Raw genomic sequence first — 20,397 nt, forward strand, 5'->3', positions numbered from 1 at the left:
ATAGTTTAGAACTTGGTTTCCCAAAGTGGGCCAAGTGATCCCCTTGGGAGCCATAACATAAATTTAGGTGGCCAAAGAGTGGGCCATGAGCCGGAAAACGGGAAGTCATGAGGTAATAACTTGAAAGCTATACTGTATATTCTGGAGCTAAAGGTGAAGAGCAAAAAAACAAAATCAAGGTTAGGGTGTATATAAGGGAAGTTATTTGAGAAAAATCTTGTTGGAGGAGGCCATTGCTTTTTTACTTCTTTGAAGGGAGCCTTAAATGTGGGAAATTCTGGTTTAGAACAATACAGAAAATAGTAAAATAAAAAGGATTAATGTGTCAAAAAAAGATGCAAATTTACTATGAATGAATCAATCAACATACTTTTATTGATTTTAAAAAGATAAACATATGTCAGTTAAGTGTAAGTTGAAAACTAACCTTTAGATTTTTCAAAACAAATTTGTAATTTGTATAGCAAAAAGAAAAGATTTATAAATATTTGTAAATCTACAACATACATAAACAGGGTTGCCACTCTTTTCTAATCAAAAATCTGTTTTGAGTTACCAAAAACTATCCTGGGTGACCTTAAACTGTCCACTTGAGTCAATCTGAGTTTTTACAGACTAATATAAAACAAAATTGTTTTTCTTAATTGTAACGATTATAAAAGATAAACTATTAAAACTAAATTGAATTAATTTAATTAGAAATTTGGTAAAATCATTCCAAATATTAAAAAAAACTTAAAACTGTCTTTGGTCAGAATAAGTATATAAAAAGGTCAAAATATTCTGAGACTTTGAAAAGTTTCAAAATATCCTGAGTGTATTTTGCCACAAAAACTTATTAACCAAAATATACAAAATATATGTTTTTTTTTTGTTGTTTTTTGTCATAATATTTTAGTTTTTCAACTTTGTTATAGCAGGAACATTTCCTCAGAATTTGATGTACTTATCTCAAAAACTATAGAAAGATATAGAAATCTGTAAAAAGCTACTTATAGCTTAGCTAATCTCCTACTAAAACAATCAAGTATTGAAAAAAGTGATTTACCCCACTTGAACTACAGGGTGGCCACTGAGTTTTTAGAAAGCTCTCAGAGGTTTTTGAAAGTAGGAATTTTCTTGACTACTTTTAGTAATTACAGGGTTGCCAATCTTTTTTTCAAAATTTTTTACAGGTTTTCCAAATTTCTTCCAGGTTTTTAAAAGTAAACATTTTTGGGTCTATTTTTAGTCTTAAGTTAATTTCTATAAAAGAAACTGTGTTAAATAGTACAAAAACATTTAAAAGATGCTGTAAAGTTACTTTAAATATGTTTTTTAATAAAAAATTTTTGATGATGACAAAAAAATCTTATTTATATGATAGATTTTTTGTGTCAAATTGAAATTTTAGTACTGAAAATTTTAAAATTATTAAAAATTCCAGGTTTTTTGATCAAAATTCCAGGTTTTTTTAAAAATTTCTCAAATTCCAGGTTTTTCAAGGTTTTTCCAGGTTTCCAGGTAAAGTGGCAACCCTGTAATTAAGTAAATTTTAGGCAAAAAGATGATAAAAATAGTATAGAAATATTGAAAAGATACCGTAATTTTACTTTAATTGTGATTTTAAAAAATAATTAAACATGTACAAAAAAGAAAAATTGTATGTAATTTATTGTATTACATTATTGTATTATTTTATTTTCTTTTTCCCTTAGATTGCATGTTATTTAAACTCTTAAATGTTTATTTTATAATTAATGTTAATATTTTTTACGATTTGGCCCCAAATCAAAATGATGTATACTACACTATCATTTGCCTTGGCCATTTCCTAGATAAAAAATTGATAAAAGGAAAAAAAAAGTTAATAAGAATGTGAATTCAGGGTTGCCACTCTTTGAGCCAAAAAATCTTCCCTGAGTGACCAAAAATTTTCCTGAGTAACCTTAAATTTCCCTGAGTTTCCCTGAGTATTTTTCAAATCTTAAAAAAAAAAATTTCTCTTCTTACACAAGTATTAATACCTCATTCTCATTTTTCTTCTTTAATAATAAAAGGAAGGTTGTATGTGTATGCTTCTGCATTAAATTTATGAAAAAAACTGTTTTCAAAAACTCAATTTTAAAAGGTTTAAACAAATTAAAAATTAAAATCTAAATTTTTGCACAACTTTGTGTAAACTTGTTAGTTAACTTTCTACATAAAAGAATAAAGCTTAATTTGTTTGACATTTTAATTGACAAAATTTAATTATACTATAATAATAATTTCACATTAAGAACTCACTTAAATGCATACATAATAACTTCATTATGACTTGTATGTCTTTCCTAGCAACTGTTCTGAATGCAGTAAATAAAACTTAAAAGCTTAACATTATTGTAAAAAAACCTGCAAAAAGAAAGTTTAAAGAAATAGCTAAAGAAATATCTCATATCAAAGTACAACTTAATACCTAACAACTGATACAAAATAATCTTAAATTAAAATTTTTTTTATGTCTTTTAGATGTTCATACACAATTTATTTTAAATAACTGAAAACATAATTTTGATTTTAAAACAATTTCACATTACCTAATAAAAATCTTAATACTGTTTTTTTAAGTATGCAATTTCTAAATCAATAGTTTTAATTTTATTTTCAAGTTTATTTGCGTTGTCCTTAGCTCTTGCTAATAATTCTTTCATTGCTTCTAAATCAGACTGTTTGTTGGCATCTGCAGTATATTTGTCATAGTCTTCATTCAAACATTTGAGTTGCTTTGTAAGTTTACTTTTTTGTTCTCCTAACTTGCTCAAAGCGTCACCTTTATTTGGAACATTTTTAGCAAAGCGCAGTTGCTCAAGATATGCCAAATATTGGGCCCTAGAAGACTTTACAAATTTTAACAATTCAGAACTTAGTTCAACTGTTCTTGGTTCTAGACTGTTTGCATATAGATGATCTTTGATCATTCTTAAGGACCTTATTGTCATCTCTCCCATATTAGTTGATATTACTTCCTTATTTAAGCTAAAGCCCCGTTCAACACTTTTTAACAAAAGTAATACAACACTAATCTGTATTCATTTTATTTTTTTTTACTGAAAACAAGTAGTTGTAAACAAATAACAAATAACTTTATTATCTAAAAAATAAGAACTAATAGTACAACATAGTGTTTTTTAAACTACATAAGTAACTAAAAATAAAAAATTTATTAGAACTTTTCAATGAATAGCTAACAACAACTTTCATTTCTCTAAACTGTTTGATTTTACTTAAGTAAATATAAATTTAAAACTTAAAAAAAACTACAATGTTAATACTAAGATTATTGAAGAACTAGCCGCAAGGCTAAAAAAATTCTAAATAACCATTTAAATAATAAAAATTACTACTTTTGAACAAAATATTGAAACTGGATTAACTAAACCTCATTCTAGATCTAGAAAAAAAATTTCCTGAGATTTTCAAAAACTTCCCTGAAATTTAGAGAAAAAATCAAAACTTCCCTGAGTTAAAAGAAAAGTGCCAAAATTCCCTGAGTTTCCCTGAGATTCCCTGAGATTTTCTACAGTTTGAAAATTCCCTGAGATTCCCTGAGTTCCCTGAGTTCCCTGAGTGTGTGGCAACCCTGCTGAATTACATCAAATTTAATTAAAATAAAATAATTTTATTAAATTTGCTGTAAATCACATTCTTATTACTTATTTTTTTTCTTTTATCAATTTTTTATCTAGGAAATGGCCAAGGCAAATGATAGTGTAGTATACATCATTTTGATTTGGGGCCAAATCGTAAAAAATATTAAAATTAATTATAAAATAAACATTTAAGAGTTTAAATAACATGCAATCTAAGGGAAAAATAAAATAAAATAAATAAATAAAAAATTATTTTTGGTTTTAATACCATATGATGAAAAAAAACAAAAAAAAAACTTTATTTTTGGAGGGACCCCATGAAATAATTACAACCCCAAACCAAATATTTATTTTTTAATTAAAGACAAAGGTGCGTTCTCTAAAATAAAAATAAAAATTTTAGATAGCTTTTAAGATAAGGAACATAATTCAAATTAAAGTTTTATGTTTTGTGAAAAATTAATAAATTTGCCTATAAAATTAACTTTATGCTGTAGTAAGATAAGAAGTTATGTTTATAGAATTTCCACCATTTCAGTATTCATAATAGCTAGATTAAGATACTTGTAGAAGCTCCCAGCCAAGCTCAATGACATGAAGAGATTATGTGGCTACACTGTAAAATACAACTTTATTAAGTCAAACTTACAAAATTCTTAACTTAATAAAAACAACTGAACTGAGAGTTGTTTGAATTAGTGAGCAGTTTTTGTTATGATAGTAGTTGTTACAAACAAAACTCAAAAATCTAGTGACATGGTTACAAACAGAATTTTGAACTAAATTAAACAGTTAGGTCAGGTCCCAAATGTGTAAGATTTAAAAATTAAAGTTAAAAAGTTTAAAAAAAAATTCAATTTTTTTTAAACCAAAAGATAGCTCTATATATATTTAAATCGTGGATATATTTTCTTTATTATTTTCTTTTTCTTAGTAAAATGGTAGATTGTTTTACTTATTTGTAATTTTTGTACTGTTAATATTTGTGTGTAGTGTACTTTAAGAAATTTAAGTAATTGCTAGACACTTTTGTAGCCGAACCTGGTAAAACATTACCAATTAATTTTGTTAATACTTATAAGGGATAAAGATCTTCTTAAACTATAAAATTATACAAATATTTTTAACTTAAAAACAAATTTACAGCTAAGTTGAAAAACATTTTAAAGATACACTCTGTTTTATTAATTTTACACAAGTTTTCGAGTTTTAAAAACTCGTTCCAGCAAATATTTCTGCTTAGCCGACCAATTCGGGCTCGCACCCTATAAACCCCTTGAAGCATATATTTGAAAAACAAAACTTTTTCAGACTGGTAACGCGGAAAAAAAAGGTTAACTTTTTTTGATTTACTCCTAGTAAAAATTATAAACTTTTTATATAAAACTAACCATCTATTACGTGAAAAACTTAATAAAAATGTAAGCAGTCATAGAGCTTTTAAAGACATAAAGTGTTTTTAGTTGTTACTTTTCCTTAAATAAATTAAAATGATTTTAGTTTAAACTTAGTGCTTTGTTTTTGATATAAAACAATTAAGTTAAACAAACAAAAATCGATTCAAAGAAAATTTATGTACAAAAATATTTAAACATACACTCTGTTTTATTAATTTTGCACAAGTTTTCGAGTTTTAAAAACACGTTCCGGGTAATATTTCTGCTTAGCTGACCAATTCGGGCTCTTACCCAATAAACCCCTTGAAGCATATATTTGAAAAACAAAACTTTTTTAGACTGGTAACGCAGAAAAAAAGGTTAACTTTTTTTTTTATTTACTTCTAAAAAATTATAAACTTCTTATATAAAACTTACCATCTATTACGTGAAAAACTTAATAAAAATGTAAGCAGTCATAGAGCTTTTAAAGACATAAAGTGTTTTTAGTTGTTACTTTTCCTTAAAATAAATTAAAATGATTTTAGTTTAAACTTAGTGCTTTGTTTTTGATATAAAACAATTAAGTTAAACAAACAAAAATCGATTCAAAGAAAATTTATGTACAAAAATATTCAAAGATAAACAAAGAAGTTTTTTATGTGCTACACAAATAATAAATACAAAAAAATCTATTAAACAAGTGTATTTTGTTTAATTGTTTTTATAAAAACTGGAAACAACTAAAGAATACACTTTTTTCCTTTAAATATACAGTTGTAGTAAACAAAATTATAACATTAAATGAAAATATAACAAGGTTTTTACGTATATACTAATACTTTCATTATTAGTAAATACTTATATAAATAATATTTAGATACGGTTACTGCATTTTAATAATAAATTATTAACAAAAATATATAACAAATCAGACATACTTTTTAAAAAACTAAACAAGCTTTTTAAGTTGCTATTAAAAGTACCTAAACTAGTTGCTGTTAAAAGTTTAATGTAATTGTAGAAGTTTTGTCAAGTGTTTTTTTTTTATTTATAGACATTTATAAAGAAGGTAAAAACTTACAGAAAAAATTTTGCTGTTAGCGAACTTATTAATTAAATATTTTTTTTACGAATAAGTTTTTAACTTGGTAATTGACTATAACAAACTAAGATATACAAATTTTGACTAAAAAAAAAACAAATTAAACTGAAAACTTATGAACTTAACTTGTTTTGAAAATAACTTCGCACACATCAAACTTTTTCCAGTAAATTTCTACTTGCCTTGTAAATGTTAGTAAATAAAAACAGCTTAACGAAGCATCTAAAACTACATTAAACGTTTTTAAGCCAGTAGTTTGTAAAACAAGTTTAGTTAATAAGTTTTTTATTTGGTCATTGACTATAACAAAATAAAAAATAGAACCTTTGACTTACTAAATAGTCCGTTATTCATTTATATACCAAATTTGAGTCATATTTAAATCAAATAGTCTAATACCATGAAAAATTTCATATTGCAATCTATAAAAATTGTAAGTTTAATTTGTTTTTTAACACCTTAACAACAATAATATTTTAACAGAAAGTTTTAATTAGCCAAAATTTTGTTGTTTGATTTGTGATAGGAACTTTGTTACAATAAAAGACAAATATTAACAAAACGTACGTGTTAACATTAAAAAAGTGTCTTAAAAGTGTTTTTAAAATTATTTAAATTTTTTCAAAATTACTAAAAGAATTTTATTTTGATGTATTATTTTGATAAAAGTTAAACTAAAAATATGAAGTTTATAATAAATGATATTTTTTACAGATCGTGTTGTTTTCCTTTGTTGATGCAGGTATTTGACAGTTTTTTTATTTTACAACCATTTAAATAGTTTTCTTTGTTTTTTTTTCTTATAATCTTATTCATTTTCTTAAGGTTAAACCTTTCTTAACTTAATGTACTAACTTCGCACAAACAAATAAAAGTTAGCTTTTTTTTATAAAAATTACTAATTCATATCTAAAATGAACATCGCATCAAACAAAATTGTCATTTTATTACCATTAATAAATATTAACTTTTTAAATTTACTTTTTCCACATGCTGAAACTGAAAAATCGCCCGCTAATTACTTTTTTGTAAAATATGTACAAATAGTTTTTTTTAGTTTTTTTAATTTACCTAATGTATATCATCTATATGCTTTAAAGTTATTTTACTTTTTAGGTGACACCAAAAGCTTATTTATTGTAATATACATTTTTTTTTGTTCCCATGTAACATAACCAACCAGTTAGTCAAAACAAAAGGGGGCCACACATGTGTCCTACCCACGGTGGTTGACAAGGCAACAGGTTACTGGTTCCTTAGCAACCCCCAGCCGGATGACGTTTTAGAATATTGCACCACCGCCCACACTGGCCTTTTGAGAAGTTGGCCCTGGTGCTCGTACGGAAATAAATTCCCCGGTGTTGAGAACGGCGCTGAGACTTTTAAGTGGGACTACTGCACTGGTAGTTCGGAGTTTTAGCAACTTTTTATAAATAAATGTGTATACTTTCGTTAATACAACCATTGTGTTATAAATTTTAACTAAGTTAATGTTTTATAACTGTAAAAACTTGATATAGAAAATTTTAAAAACTAGCTTGAGTATGAAGAAATGCTAAAAAGTAATAAGTAATAAGGATGTTTGTTCAGTTGACGAGAAAACGTTTGGTAAAAAGTTTGTATTCGAAAACAACTATACAACTTTGTAATCTAAATTTTTGTCTAACTTTATTTATATTGTCTTACACTAAGTCTTGTAAAACAAAAAATATAAAACTTGGATTTTTCTTTTATGATAAGTTTATTATAAGTAAATATATGAAGCTGTATATGAAAAAGAAAAAGTTTTTTGTTAAGTTTTATTATGACAATGGACTGCTAAAGATTTATGAGTATTTGTTAGTGTACTTTGTATGTATTACAAAAACCAAAACAAATAACTTATAAACTACTTTTTTGCATTCAGCTGAATTTTAATAACTACAAAGACTTTTTTTTTAAGTTTATAAACTACTAAAGCTTGACACGAGAAGCTAATATGAAATATTAAAAAATAAAACTGTTTTTAGTTGCATTTTATAAAAAGTTTTAACTAAACACAAACATCATTCAAACTAATTCAAGTTTACAACTTTTGTATGATTTTTTTATTTGCGAACAAGCTCCATACTTTTAAGTTTAACACTTGTCCAATTGAAACATTTAAATGTAATAACATAACTTAATATTAACAAATATGTATGAAACTATTCGTTTTGTTAGAAGTAAAGATAATGACGAAGAATATTCTTAACTTAATTTGATATCAACAGATTGCTTTTGTCAAATATAAATATTGCAAAGTTTTTATCTTTCAAATGTAAATATTGCAGAATATTTTTGGGAGTACGAGGGTCGCAGGTACAATTTCAAAGAAGCAGCTGTAAAGCCATCCTACTACAAAGCTGAAGAATTTTGCGAGTCTCAAGGAGGGGAACTTCCCTTTTTCGAATACGAAAAACAAGAAGAAACCAAGTCAGTTTTGGTTTTAACGACAAATGTTCTTGTTTTCTGAAGCAATTAGAACTACTTATTAAAATTGTGGTAACGATAGTTACATATGTTACAGTCTGGAAGATCAATAAAGAACTTATTTTGTTTTCAAAATAAACGTTATTTTTATAAAACCTCCAAGCTATTGATTTGCTTTTAAAAGGACGTATTTTTTTCATAAACTGAAATAAACCATGTTGTGCTTACAACTTGTTATCACAAAACTATGAAAAAATGTTTGAAACGCATAAAAAATCATTTTATAGTGTCACACTGAAAAGTTCTTACTTCATCACCGTTTCAAAAGTTAAATTAGTTAGTTTAATTTTTCAGAGTGGAGTTATTAAAACTCCATCAGCGAAGGACTCATTACGAAAATATTCCTGTTTACGATGAAAATTATAAAACTACAGTTATGTTAGTTTTACTGTTATTGACAAAATTTAATAGATTAAGGTTTAATATGCGTACTTTTGTAAGTATTTGATTCCTTGTTAATAAACTTTAAGATCCCAACTGCCTAAAAAACGAGCCTCAGGTTAATTAAGTTTTCAAAATAACAGTAATATGAGTTTAACTATCATTGTAAAAAAATTAACAGAAAATTATAAATAGAAGAAGGCCTAATACTTTTACTTTTTTCCCCTTTGATGTTTTTTTTTTCTTTATTATTTTACTGTTTATCCAAATATTAGTACTCAAATCGGCTTTAGTAAAACCTTTACACAATCTTCCAGAGTTTTGCTTTTCTGATCTAATGAAACCTTTAAAGAACTTTAACTTTTTACACCAAACTCTTAAAAAAAAATTAATTTCTCATCACTTACACGTTTATTTAATTTAAATATAAATTTTTACCAGGGAGGCGCTCAGACCACTTACTACTCCAGCTCCTCGAAGAAGGGATTCTTGATGAAGTCGGAGGAGTTTAAAGGAAAGATCACCGACGTCGAAGACACAACAAAAGTATCGGGGAATTACCTAGTTCGAAAGTGCGCCACAGTCAATCCGCTGGGTGTCGCAATGTTGGTAAACTGCGATAAATTTTACGACGACTTTGCCGACGTGCTGTGCCGGTTTCCGGTGGAAAATTAAGAATAGTTTTTAGCGCGATATTTTAAAACATTTAAAATTGGCTCGTATAAGTATGAAAACGTTTAAAAAGTTTTTAATGTACTTTTTCGCAATAGTCTTATGGTGTTTTCGCTCATATCTATATAAACGTATTGTGCTGCGTTACTTCGAAGTTGCAAAATTAAAACATTTTAATGCAATTTTCGAATCGAGGTAGTTACATGTACTAACGTAAATAAAAGGTTAATTTTTTTTTGTGGTTATTGTTGTTATGGTTTTGATGATGTGTTATGTTAGTAGTTAGCTTTAAAAACTAAATTTTCTTGATTCTACTCATTTAAATCATTTTTTAAAATATTTTTCAATTGTTATACACAATTAGACGTAATTAAAGTACAAAAACATACTCATTGAACAAAAATTATCGTTTTAGGGTTGTCTAAATTTATTCGGATTATAAATATTAAAGTTTACAAATTGTACAGTAATCTTGCTATATTGTACCAACATATGTTTCTATGTGTTAACGAATCAACACACTTCAACTGGGTTCTGTAAAAAAATAATTACTGTAATGAAAGAATAGAAGCATAGAATAAAGTGGGTGTATACATGTTTTTCATTAAAATAAAATAATTTCTACAGATAATATTTTTTGGTAAAATACTTGATATTAAATCCTACTGTTATAAAACTATATAATGTTTGTAATTATTAAGTCTAAAACAAGTAAACTAAACTAAAAAACACAACAAAGCAACAAATCATAATATAAACAAAGGACTCACTTTAAATGGAAAGAATAACTGATTCAAATTTACTGTTGTTAATGAATAAACGAAATACAATAATTACGTCACAATATAAATGAGGTTATTTCAAGTGTTTAATTTGTATTGCAAAGTTTATTAATTTAGTCTTTATATTTGTAATCTATTTTGAACAAAATAAAACATCAACCATTAGTTAGTGAATCAATAAAATTTAATAAAACTTAACAACCGCGAAAACAATAAAAGTCACAGAAATTCGATGTAACATGTATATTATATATTAAATGCTTGTAAAGATTAAATCAAAGTTATATATAATTATGAAGTAGATTTAGTTCAAATGTAAAAATCAAAACTGAACAAAATTAAAATTAAAAAAAAAAAAAACAAACTTGTTATTGAGCTTACAAAGTACTGACCGATAATTAAGTTGCAACGACATACATAAAATTAAATTACATATATATTGTATTTAATAATTATGAAAAAAAATGATTGATAAAGTAGCAGTCGGTTGTTTAAATTAAATATCCCATACAGATATTTTAAATATTATTATATATGTTAAATAAACTGTGTTATATATGAAAGTTGAAATGTAAAATAACAAGGTAGTCATATGCTAAGCATAAACCTGCAGTAAAAAACCTACTAGCTCTTTTGGGCGTAGTAGGTAAAAATGCACGGTTTATCTGTGATTTGAATACAGGCTTCCAATTAAACTTCGAACTTAACACATAAAGGTGTGAAGAATTATTGTAGAAGGATAAAGTGAATATATAAAATGTCGGAGAATAAAAAGTGACTTGTGTGAAATAGATATATAAATGATAAATGAATAAAACTATATATTACTTAGGATATATAATTATATTAATATATGTTAAGTGAATTTGTGTGTGTATGTGAAAGTTGGATGAAAAGTATGGAAGGTGAGAAAGCGTTAAGGTGTTATTTGAAAAAAAACCGTCGGTTGTGTGCACATTTGTTTGAAATATCACGTCTTTTATTTAGTAATTATTTACTATCTTCTGCTAAAATTGCCATTCGTTCAAGGTTGCATATTTTGCAGATCTTGCTCGCGCTACAGGGGTTTTCAGTTGCGACTGACTGATGAGTTTCGATAAGAACGAACCCAGATCTCAATCTACCAAAAGCTTGTGGTCTAATGATCTAAGAAAAATAAAGTAAAAGTTAAGTGTTACATATTTAAGCTTATTGCTTAGGTATTTTCACTTTAGAATATGTCAGAAAACATATACCATTCAAGGGACACTCTGTGTACAACAGATAATTGCCTGTTCTACATAAAAAAACCAAATTGTCTTTGATTAAAAATGTTTAACTTTAAGCTAGAAAAACTGTTATAAAACATCGTTTTTACTTGTTTATTTAGATTAGTGGTTCCCAACCTTTTTGATGCTCCGCACCCCCAAAATCTCTTAATTTGATCTCGCACCCCTAACACTGTATGCTTAATTATTTATTAATAATTTTGTTATAATTTCATTGATTTCATGAATTAATAATTTGTTTTTAATTTTTATGATAGTGTACTATATTAACAAAAATAAAACACTTGGAAATTTAAAAACATAACAAACTATATTCGAACAAGTTTTATCTATTTTTTATAAGGTAGAAAACATCAGAACTCACTCTTCCCTTCGCAACGATAAACGTTTTATGAAGGTCAAGCAAGTGAGTTTGGAGCTCATCACTTGTAATTTTACCTGCTCATTTATAAACAAACTAAAAAAGTTAATTACTTTTTAATTAAACGAAAAAAAAACTAATCCATCTTTTTAAAAAACATTTTTTTAAATTAACATTAACAAAAAACTGAACTAATCTTATATATTTAATAAAAAATCCTAAATGATACCTCGTTATCCTGTATTTAACAAATTATTAAAATACTATTCATGCAATTTTTTTTTGAAAAGATTAAGAACTTAATTTTAAATCTACTCTAAAGTTAATGACTTTTTTGTTCCTGTTTATTGTACAAAACTTTCTGAAAACGTGGCATTTTGTTGCTGATGGCAATTCGCATGTCTGCCTGTGCATTCAAGCGGTTTCTTGATTTAGTTTTTATAGACAAAAGAGTACTAAATCCAGACTCACACAAGTAAGTCGTCGCGAATGGAATGAGAGTACTTAGTGCTTTTTCACCAAGTTTTGGAAACAAATTCATTGAACAACACTAATATTGCTCAAAAGTTTTGCTTTCAAACTGCATTTTGATAAAACGGTTCATGTATAATTCAATAAGTTCATCTTTTAACGATTAATCATCAGACATGTGATTCAAATTAAAAGAATATGGATTTATTATCCATTCTTCAGAAATTTCCAGTTCTCCTATTTTAAAATTTCCGTCAAAAGACTTGGATAATATTTCCAAATGGTTCATAATTTCTTCACGCACACTTGGAACGAAAAACTCATCTTCATCAGTCACTTCTTCGAGTAATGGAAAGTTTGATAAATTGCCTCTTTCAACTCGTCGACACCATAGATTCAACTTTTTTTTAAAAGCATTTATTATTTCACGACATTTTAAAATATTTACATTTCTTCCTTGCATGGAAACACTCATGTTATTCAAGCGGCTGAACATGTCACTTAAGTAAGCTAGTATTTGAATAAACTCTTTTGACTCCATTTCTTTGACATGGTCATAGTCACGTTCCTTAAGAAAAGCTTTTACTTCTTTCCTCAATTCAAAAAAGCGCGTTAAAGCTCTTCCACGTGATAGCCAGCGGACCTCCGTATGGAAAAGTAAAACTGAATGTTCACTACCATAATCTTGACACAAGGACTTAAAAAGACGGTGATTAAGAGCACGACCTCTAATCCAGTTGATTGTCCTCACACAAATATCAAGGACATTTTTATATTTCGAGGGCAATGTTTTTGATGCCAAGGCATGTCGATGAAGAAAACAGTGAGTACCCTGCAAGTGCGGAATATCCTGTTTTAACAAAGCAAAAAACCAGATTTATTTCCCAACATAGCAGGGGCACCGTCAGTACATACAGAACCAATAACTTGCATGTCTAAGTCATGTTTCGCAAAAAAAAATCTTGACACATTGAATGATGTCTTTTGCTTTTGTAGCTCTCTTCAGTTCTTCACAAAATAAGAAATCTTCTTTTATCGAACCATCATGCACATATCTCACTAGTACAATCAATTGACTGCAATTTTCAACATCGCTTGATTCGTCTAACTGGAGATAGATTTTTAAAGAACTAGCTTTGATTTCAGCAATGACTTGATCCAAAACATCCGAACTTAAACCTTTAATTTGACTTTGAATAATATTATTAGATAGCGGCACTAACTCAAGCTTTTTTGAAGCTTCTTTTCCAAGAATATCTTCTGTTATTTGTAACTCACATGGCTTTATCAGCTCTTCAGCAATTGTATGAGGCTTTTTGGATTTAGCTACGTTATACGCCACATGGTAAGAAGCTAATAAAAGAGGTTTGCCAGCAGATACAAAACCGAACTTTGGAAGTGTTCCTCGTGATTCATAGCGGATCCTTTTAGATTTCAATGACTCAAAATCATGACCTGAAATATCTGCTTCACCATGTCGTTTGTTAAGATGTTTTTTCAACTTAAATGGCTTCAAATTTGAGTTCGAAAATACAATGTTACATAACATGCATTGCGGTTTTTGCAGGCCTTCAACTGTTTCAGTGCAAGTAAAACCAAACTGAACATAACTTTCATTCTACTTCCTTATCTTTGACATGATTGAGTACTTATTAAATAAACTGTATTGTAAAAAAATAAAATAGTCAATTACTATGACATTTTTTGTCATAAAATTTATACTAAAACAATACTTCAGCCTATGACTTCGTCTAGAAAAGTAAAAAATATTAGGCTTAAACTCAAAACTAAACTTTTTATACATTTTGTTATGAATATATGTACTTCTTAAAATATAAAAATCAGCTGTTCTAATTTAAGCTTATGTAATGTTTTATTTCCAAAACTATTTGCAGCTAGGAGGTTTCAAAATAAAAAAAGGTTTGAGTTAAGATTTTTAAAAGTTAAAAGATTTAAGTCTTAAATTGTCAAAAGATAGGTATAAAAGCAAATACAAAAAAAGTTTGTATGCTTACAACATAAATAGAAAAAAGTAGATTGAAAAAAGTAAACGGTTTAATTTCAAAAAAAGGTATGAATAGAAATAAAGTTGATGAATTGAACACTTTTGCTGATCTATAAAAATTGGTTTCAGTAAAGCTAAAGACAAGTTTTCTAAAATGGTATAACATACAGTAGTTGCTGTGAACGTTACAATTTATTGATGTTAAATCTTTGAGCACCACTTTCTGCACAACTAAGCTTTATAAAAGATTACATTATAAGTGTAATACACTTAAAAGAACCTGTTCTTAACAGCTAATAAAAAACCTGCTGAAGATACTAATTGTTATCTAAGTATTTCAATTAAAATAGATGCTAGCTCATTAACTGTTTTAAACAATTAATGGCCAGTTAAGAAAATAAAATATTTAAAGAATAGATGATTAAAATTCACAGGTGTAAAACTCTAAGAAAGCTTTACTGAAATGTTAATTCTAAATTAACAGCTATTAAACGAAATTAGTTAAAATAATTTACTTCTATAAATTCGCTCTTGCTCTATGACGTATTAATAAAATAAATTTATTCAGAAAATTAGCGCCAACTTTTTTTATAACAAAATATACTTTTTAATTTTTAAAACTTTATTAGAGAGTGGAAATCTCCTAATTTGTCATACAAAAAATAAAAGCCATCTCGCACCCCCTGGAATGCTGCCTCGCACCCCCAAGGGGTGCGAGCACCCCTGGTTGGGAACCCCTGATTTAGATACTTTAGTGTCTAAATTTAGATAAAAGTTTTACAGCCGCTAAAATCACGCCTCACTTAAATTCTACCCACTGTTGATATGGCTTTATATAAGAATTTAAGCACTTCGTTTATATATTAGCGACATGCTATCAAAATTAAAAGTGTTATATGAGATGTATACTTAAAAGTCAGTCTTATTTTTATATTTGCTGATCACTAAATTTTTTTAGAGCTTTTTTTTTACTTTTAACCTTATCTGTAACCCTTCTACCGAAACATATTAAAAAAAAGTTAAGAAAAAAAAAATTATAACTAAAATAAAATAAAAAAATTTAAAAAAACTTGCTGACTCGGCAAATATACAAATTAGACTGATTTTAAAGTATACTAGCCAGAAATTTCAAATTTTATTGATAAGTTTGTTAAAAATTATCTTTTTATTTTTATAAAACATACAAATAATCTTCAGAATACTTAAAAAGTAAATTGTTAATAAGTTTAAATTAAAGAATTTTCGATTAATAAATTTATTATTTGTTTTATTTTATCAGTTACCTAACTTATACTTTATTTAACACTTTTACTATTTCTGTGAAGTTTTCATTTTAACTTTTTGATTTTATTATTTTAGAACATTGTTTTTACTCAACAGGAATGTAATTTAATTTAAAATATAGTATTTCAAAACTCTATAACACTTCACCTTAACAATTTCATCGTTTTATTCTACTTTATTTAAGCGTAATAAAGTTTAAATTTTTTAATTTTATATAAAACAATTAAGAAAAGAAGTACAATTATTAATTTAAACAGCACTTTTATGAAAAAGTTAATATTGTGTTAGTGTTTATTACAAGTCATGTTTAATATTTTTAGTAATCAATAATGTTTCTAGCAGTAATATGTTTAGTTAAAAGTAAAGTATATAAGAAAGCCCTAACATTTTGCGAAAATTGTATAATAAAAACAAAATATATCATCCTATAGTAATGTATATACAACAGTTTTTGGATTAAAATCACTTATTTTAACAACTAGTTCCGTAAACTTTTACAAATTAAATATGAAATAAGTTCCAAAAAACAAATATCAATTAGGTAAAACAAAAATTAGCAAAACTAACTTGCAATAAAAGAAAAAGCAATGTTAAAATACATCAAAATGTGTTGGTATTTTGATTAAAAAAAGTATTCTTAGTTTAAATAAAACGGTTTGATGAAGTAAGAAAAAGAACTTTAATAATAAAATTATTAAAAGAATATGAGCTTTTGTTAATAATAAACAAAGTATAAATAAACATATTGATATAAAACACTGAAGGTTGTTTGACAACCTAATTAACTTATTCTATAAAAAATAATAAAATGGGAACAATAAAAATTTTCGATTTAAATATTTTTTGTTAACAACAGCACTTATGGATATCTTATAAAAAAAAGTTTAAAAAAAAAAATTAGTTAAACTATATGTATACATGCTTTTAAGTAAAATTTTTTACAGAAATATAGAATACCTGTAAAAGATATTATAGTTTTGGAAATAAAAAATAATGATAAACAAAACCTTAAATCAAATAATATAGCTTAGTCAAAAGAAAGTTGCTGTTAAAATTTATACACAAAATATACAATCATGGGACACGTTCAAAATTCACCCGCGATCGAAATCCACCCAGTCAAACTCGAGAACCGCTTACCGAACGAGGGTAAGGGTTAGGGGAACAGTGATAATGAAAATAAATAAAATATAAATAAAAAAAATTCACAAAATATATAAAATAAATTAATAAATTAAGAAAATGTAAAAAAAAATTGGGTGAATTTTGATAGTATACCAATTTCAAACAGAAATATCAAATTGCTTTTATCAACTTTGAAGTTTGTAACGCAAATGTAATGTATCTGTCTTAAAATGATAAGAATGACTTTGTCTAATATGTTGCATGCTCTAAAACAATAAAAAGATTATATAAAAAACCTTTGACAAAAAGTAACTCTTTTATAGCAATGTGTTATAACATTTAAGAAATAGCTATACTTTCCCAATAAACGAAAACTATATAACAAATTTTAGCTTTTTTTTCTAAAACATCAAATTTGCCACTTAGCAACGGCGCAGGTGCACGCCACGGGGACTTCCTCAACGACCCGCACCCACTTTCGCGGTTGCCTCGACGACCTTCTCCGCACCTGGACGGCAACGCGGACCTGGTGCGAGTACTTGCGGGCGGCGGGAAGAAAAAGGCCAAAATTGTCCATGGTCACGCATGACTGGCAGTCGCAGCAAGCTCGCTGCAAAAGCGCGGGAATTCTGTGGCGATCGTACTCGAAACTGAAAAATAAATAAATATATTTGAATAAATAAACAACTATATTATGGAAAAACAACATAAACTGTTTATTTAAACTTGAAAAAATATTTAAACAATAATTAAAAAAATTTTTTGTTTTACACTTAGTTTAATAAAAAAAATTATAACAAATTTTAAGTATTTTATCATGTAAAAAGCAGATTAAATAACAACTTAAAAAGTGTAATAATAAGAAAAGATAATAAAGTTTGTACGAAAATTCCTTTTGCTATCTTTTAAATTTGACACTTAAAGCTAGCAGATATTCTTATTTCTCTCAATTATTTTTTCGATTATTATATTGTTTAAAAAATTTGCACAAATGTGACTAGGACTTGAACTGAACAAAACTATTTTACATTTAACTAAAAAACAATCAAATTTTGCAATAAATAAGTTTTAATGACATACTTAACAAGATGTAAATTAAACTTTTTAAATTTTCGTATTTATTAATAAAAATTTAACTCATTCTACATTCTAAAAATAGCTGTTATAAAAAGTTATTTAATGCTTAATTTTATTTTGAAATTTAGTTTAGCGTTTAAAATGACATTATAAAATAATTTCAAAATAATAAGTTTAAAGTATTTCATGATTTAGTAATTTAGACTACTCAGCTTTTATTTAAATTAAGTGCTAGCACTTTTAAACAGAACATAATACACAACTGCAAATAAACATTTTATGTAGACTATTATTTACATGATATATAGTATTTGAAGTACGTTATACTTTGAGGGTAGGAATTTGAATAATTTAAGTCAAGTATCAAATATCGCTAAAATGTGTTACTATAATACTCTATAAAAGATGTTTGCATAATTTTTAAATTTTCTCTTTAAAAACTGTAAAGAGGAAAGTAAACCTAAAGTCAGTGTGATTTGCATATTTGCTGAGCCAGAAAAAAAAATTTAAAGCATTTGTCATTTTTTTCTTTGTTTATACAAAAAGAAACGTTTTAAGATTTTTAAAACCTAAACTAAACTCGTATATAAAATTGTTTTAATGAGCTAGTCTAAATTTTGTTCATATATTTCTTATTGTGTTTTGTTTCGCTTACTACATAGTCCATGGGCTGCTACTTCTTTTGTTTATAGGCAAGGTGTTATACTCAAGACCTTGGTACTGCTTTTTAAATTGTGATGAGTACGGACAACTTGTACCTTTTCGTCTGTGCTTTGAGCATTTAAACTGCAATAAATATTGGAAAAATAAGAATTTTTTTAGGATTTTATTTATAATTGATTCATTTGTTATTACCAAGTGTTGATAAAGTTTATCAAATAATTCTGTTTTATTGGCTATAACTATAAATTACTTAGTTGTTTATTTTCTTTTTTCGCTAAAGTTACTTTTAAAACTTATCAAATTATTAAAAGAAATGTTTTAGTATAGTTATCAAAACATCTTTCAAAAAATATTAGTTTTACAGTATGAATTTTTGAAAATATTTCAGTGTTTACTTAAAAAATGTTTGTTTCACTAATACACAATAATAGCTTAACACAAACTAATAGCTTAGAACTAACTGGTTTTTTAATAAGTTTTATTGTTCCTGGGTATTGCTTTTCCTCAATCAAGTAAGTTTGTAGATTACTAAAATTATTATTTGTTAAGTTTTTTAACAACCATTAAAAGTGTTTTCTAACTCTTTAAAGTATTTGTCGTTAATGCCAATTTACATTAAATATTTATGGTAAAATAATAGGTTTTTTAACTTTATATTTTAAAATTGCTCTTATGAAAAAAAGCTAAAGTTTGTTTATACAAGTAAATATTATAAAGATATAAAAACAACAACAAACTAAATATTATCTAAAGTTTTTTAATAAAACTATCTAGACCTAGAAAGTATTTCATTTTATTTGTATGTTGGACTAAAAACAACTTCAAAAATATTATTATGTTACATGTTAAAATGGTATGAATTGAAATTAAGTGCTATTTTTGGAAAATTATATCATATACAGTTTCCTTTAAAAAGAGACTCTTAGTATTTTTAAAATTTTTAAAAGCTTTTAAAATAGTATATTAACTTACTTGCTTTTAGTTTCTGTTCCAAAAGAAAACTTCTTTGATACAAACAGAAACAAACAAAAACTTATTACAAAATAATTCATTTTGTCTGCGAAAAAACAAATAATGTTTTATACAACTTCGCATTATTAGTGCAGTTTGAAAATGTTTTTGTAATACAAAATAACTTTTTTTTTTGCGTAGCATAATCAAAAATTTAATTTGTTATTTACTTTATTTCACTTGATTTATTGTAAAATTAAAACACTTTTTAAAAACAAAAGTTTCACAAGATATACAATACTACAATATATAATCTATTAACACAACTAAACACTTTTGTATATTTCAGTAATGTTTTTGCACGAAAATTTGTTAACTAAAAAAAGTAAAATTATACTTATCTCTCCTGCATTTAATCAAACTATCTTATGTGTAAAGCGTTTAAAATTATTTTATATGTATTTTATCTGTTAGTTGCATATATTCTAATTTGAATTGAGACGAATTGAAGAGGTATTAAAATAAAAAAGTTGCTAATCGGTTTTGTGCTTAAGTGGGTGTTATAAAATTTAATAGTTGTTTAAGTTTTAATCAATTTATTAAAGCTGAGGTACAGTTAAAATGTCATGGCTGTCAATTAAAAAGAAGTTGAGTTATAGTAAATTAGCCACTAGTTTTAAAGTAGTAAACAACTTCGAACTTTAACGGAAAGTTTTAATATCAGAAAGTATTTAAACAAAATTGATAATATATA

The 20,397-nt window shown here is 26.1% G+C and overlaps 1 protein-coding gene across 1 annotated transcript; it reads right to left on the reverse strand.

Moving 5' to 3' along the window:
• Positions 1 to 13,478: 13,478 nt before the first annotated feature.
• Positions 13,479 to 14,087, reverse strand: LOC145833086 (protein FAM200C-like). The gene has a single exon (XM_082940284.1). The coding sequence runs from the start codon at positions 14,085 to 14,087 to the stop codon at positions 13,479 to 13,481; it is 609 nt and encodes a 202-aa protein (XP_082796410.1).
• Positions 14,088 to 20,397: the final 6,310 nt, after the last annotated feature.

This window comes from Thalia democratica, chromosome 4 (genome assembly GCF_965202585.1).
Source record: "Thalia democratica chromosome 4, ktThaDemo2.hap1.1, whole genome shotgun sequence".
NCBI classification, from domain to species: Eukaryota; Metazoa; Chordata; class Thaliacea; order Salpida; family Salpidae; genus Thalia; species Thalia democratica.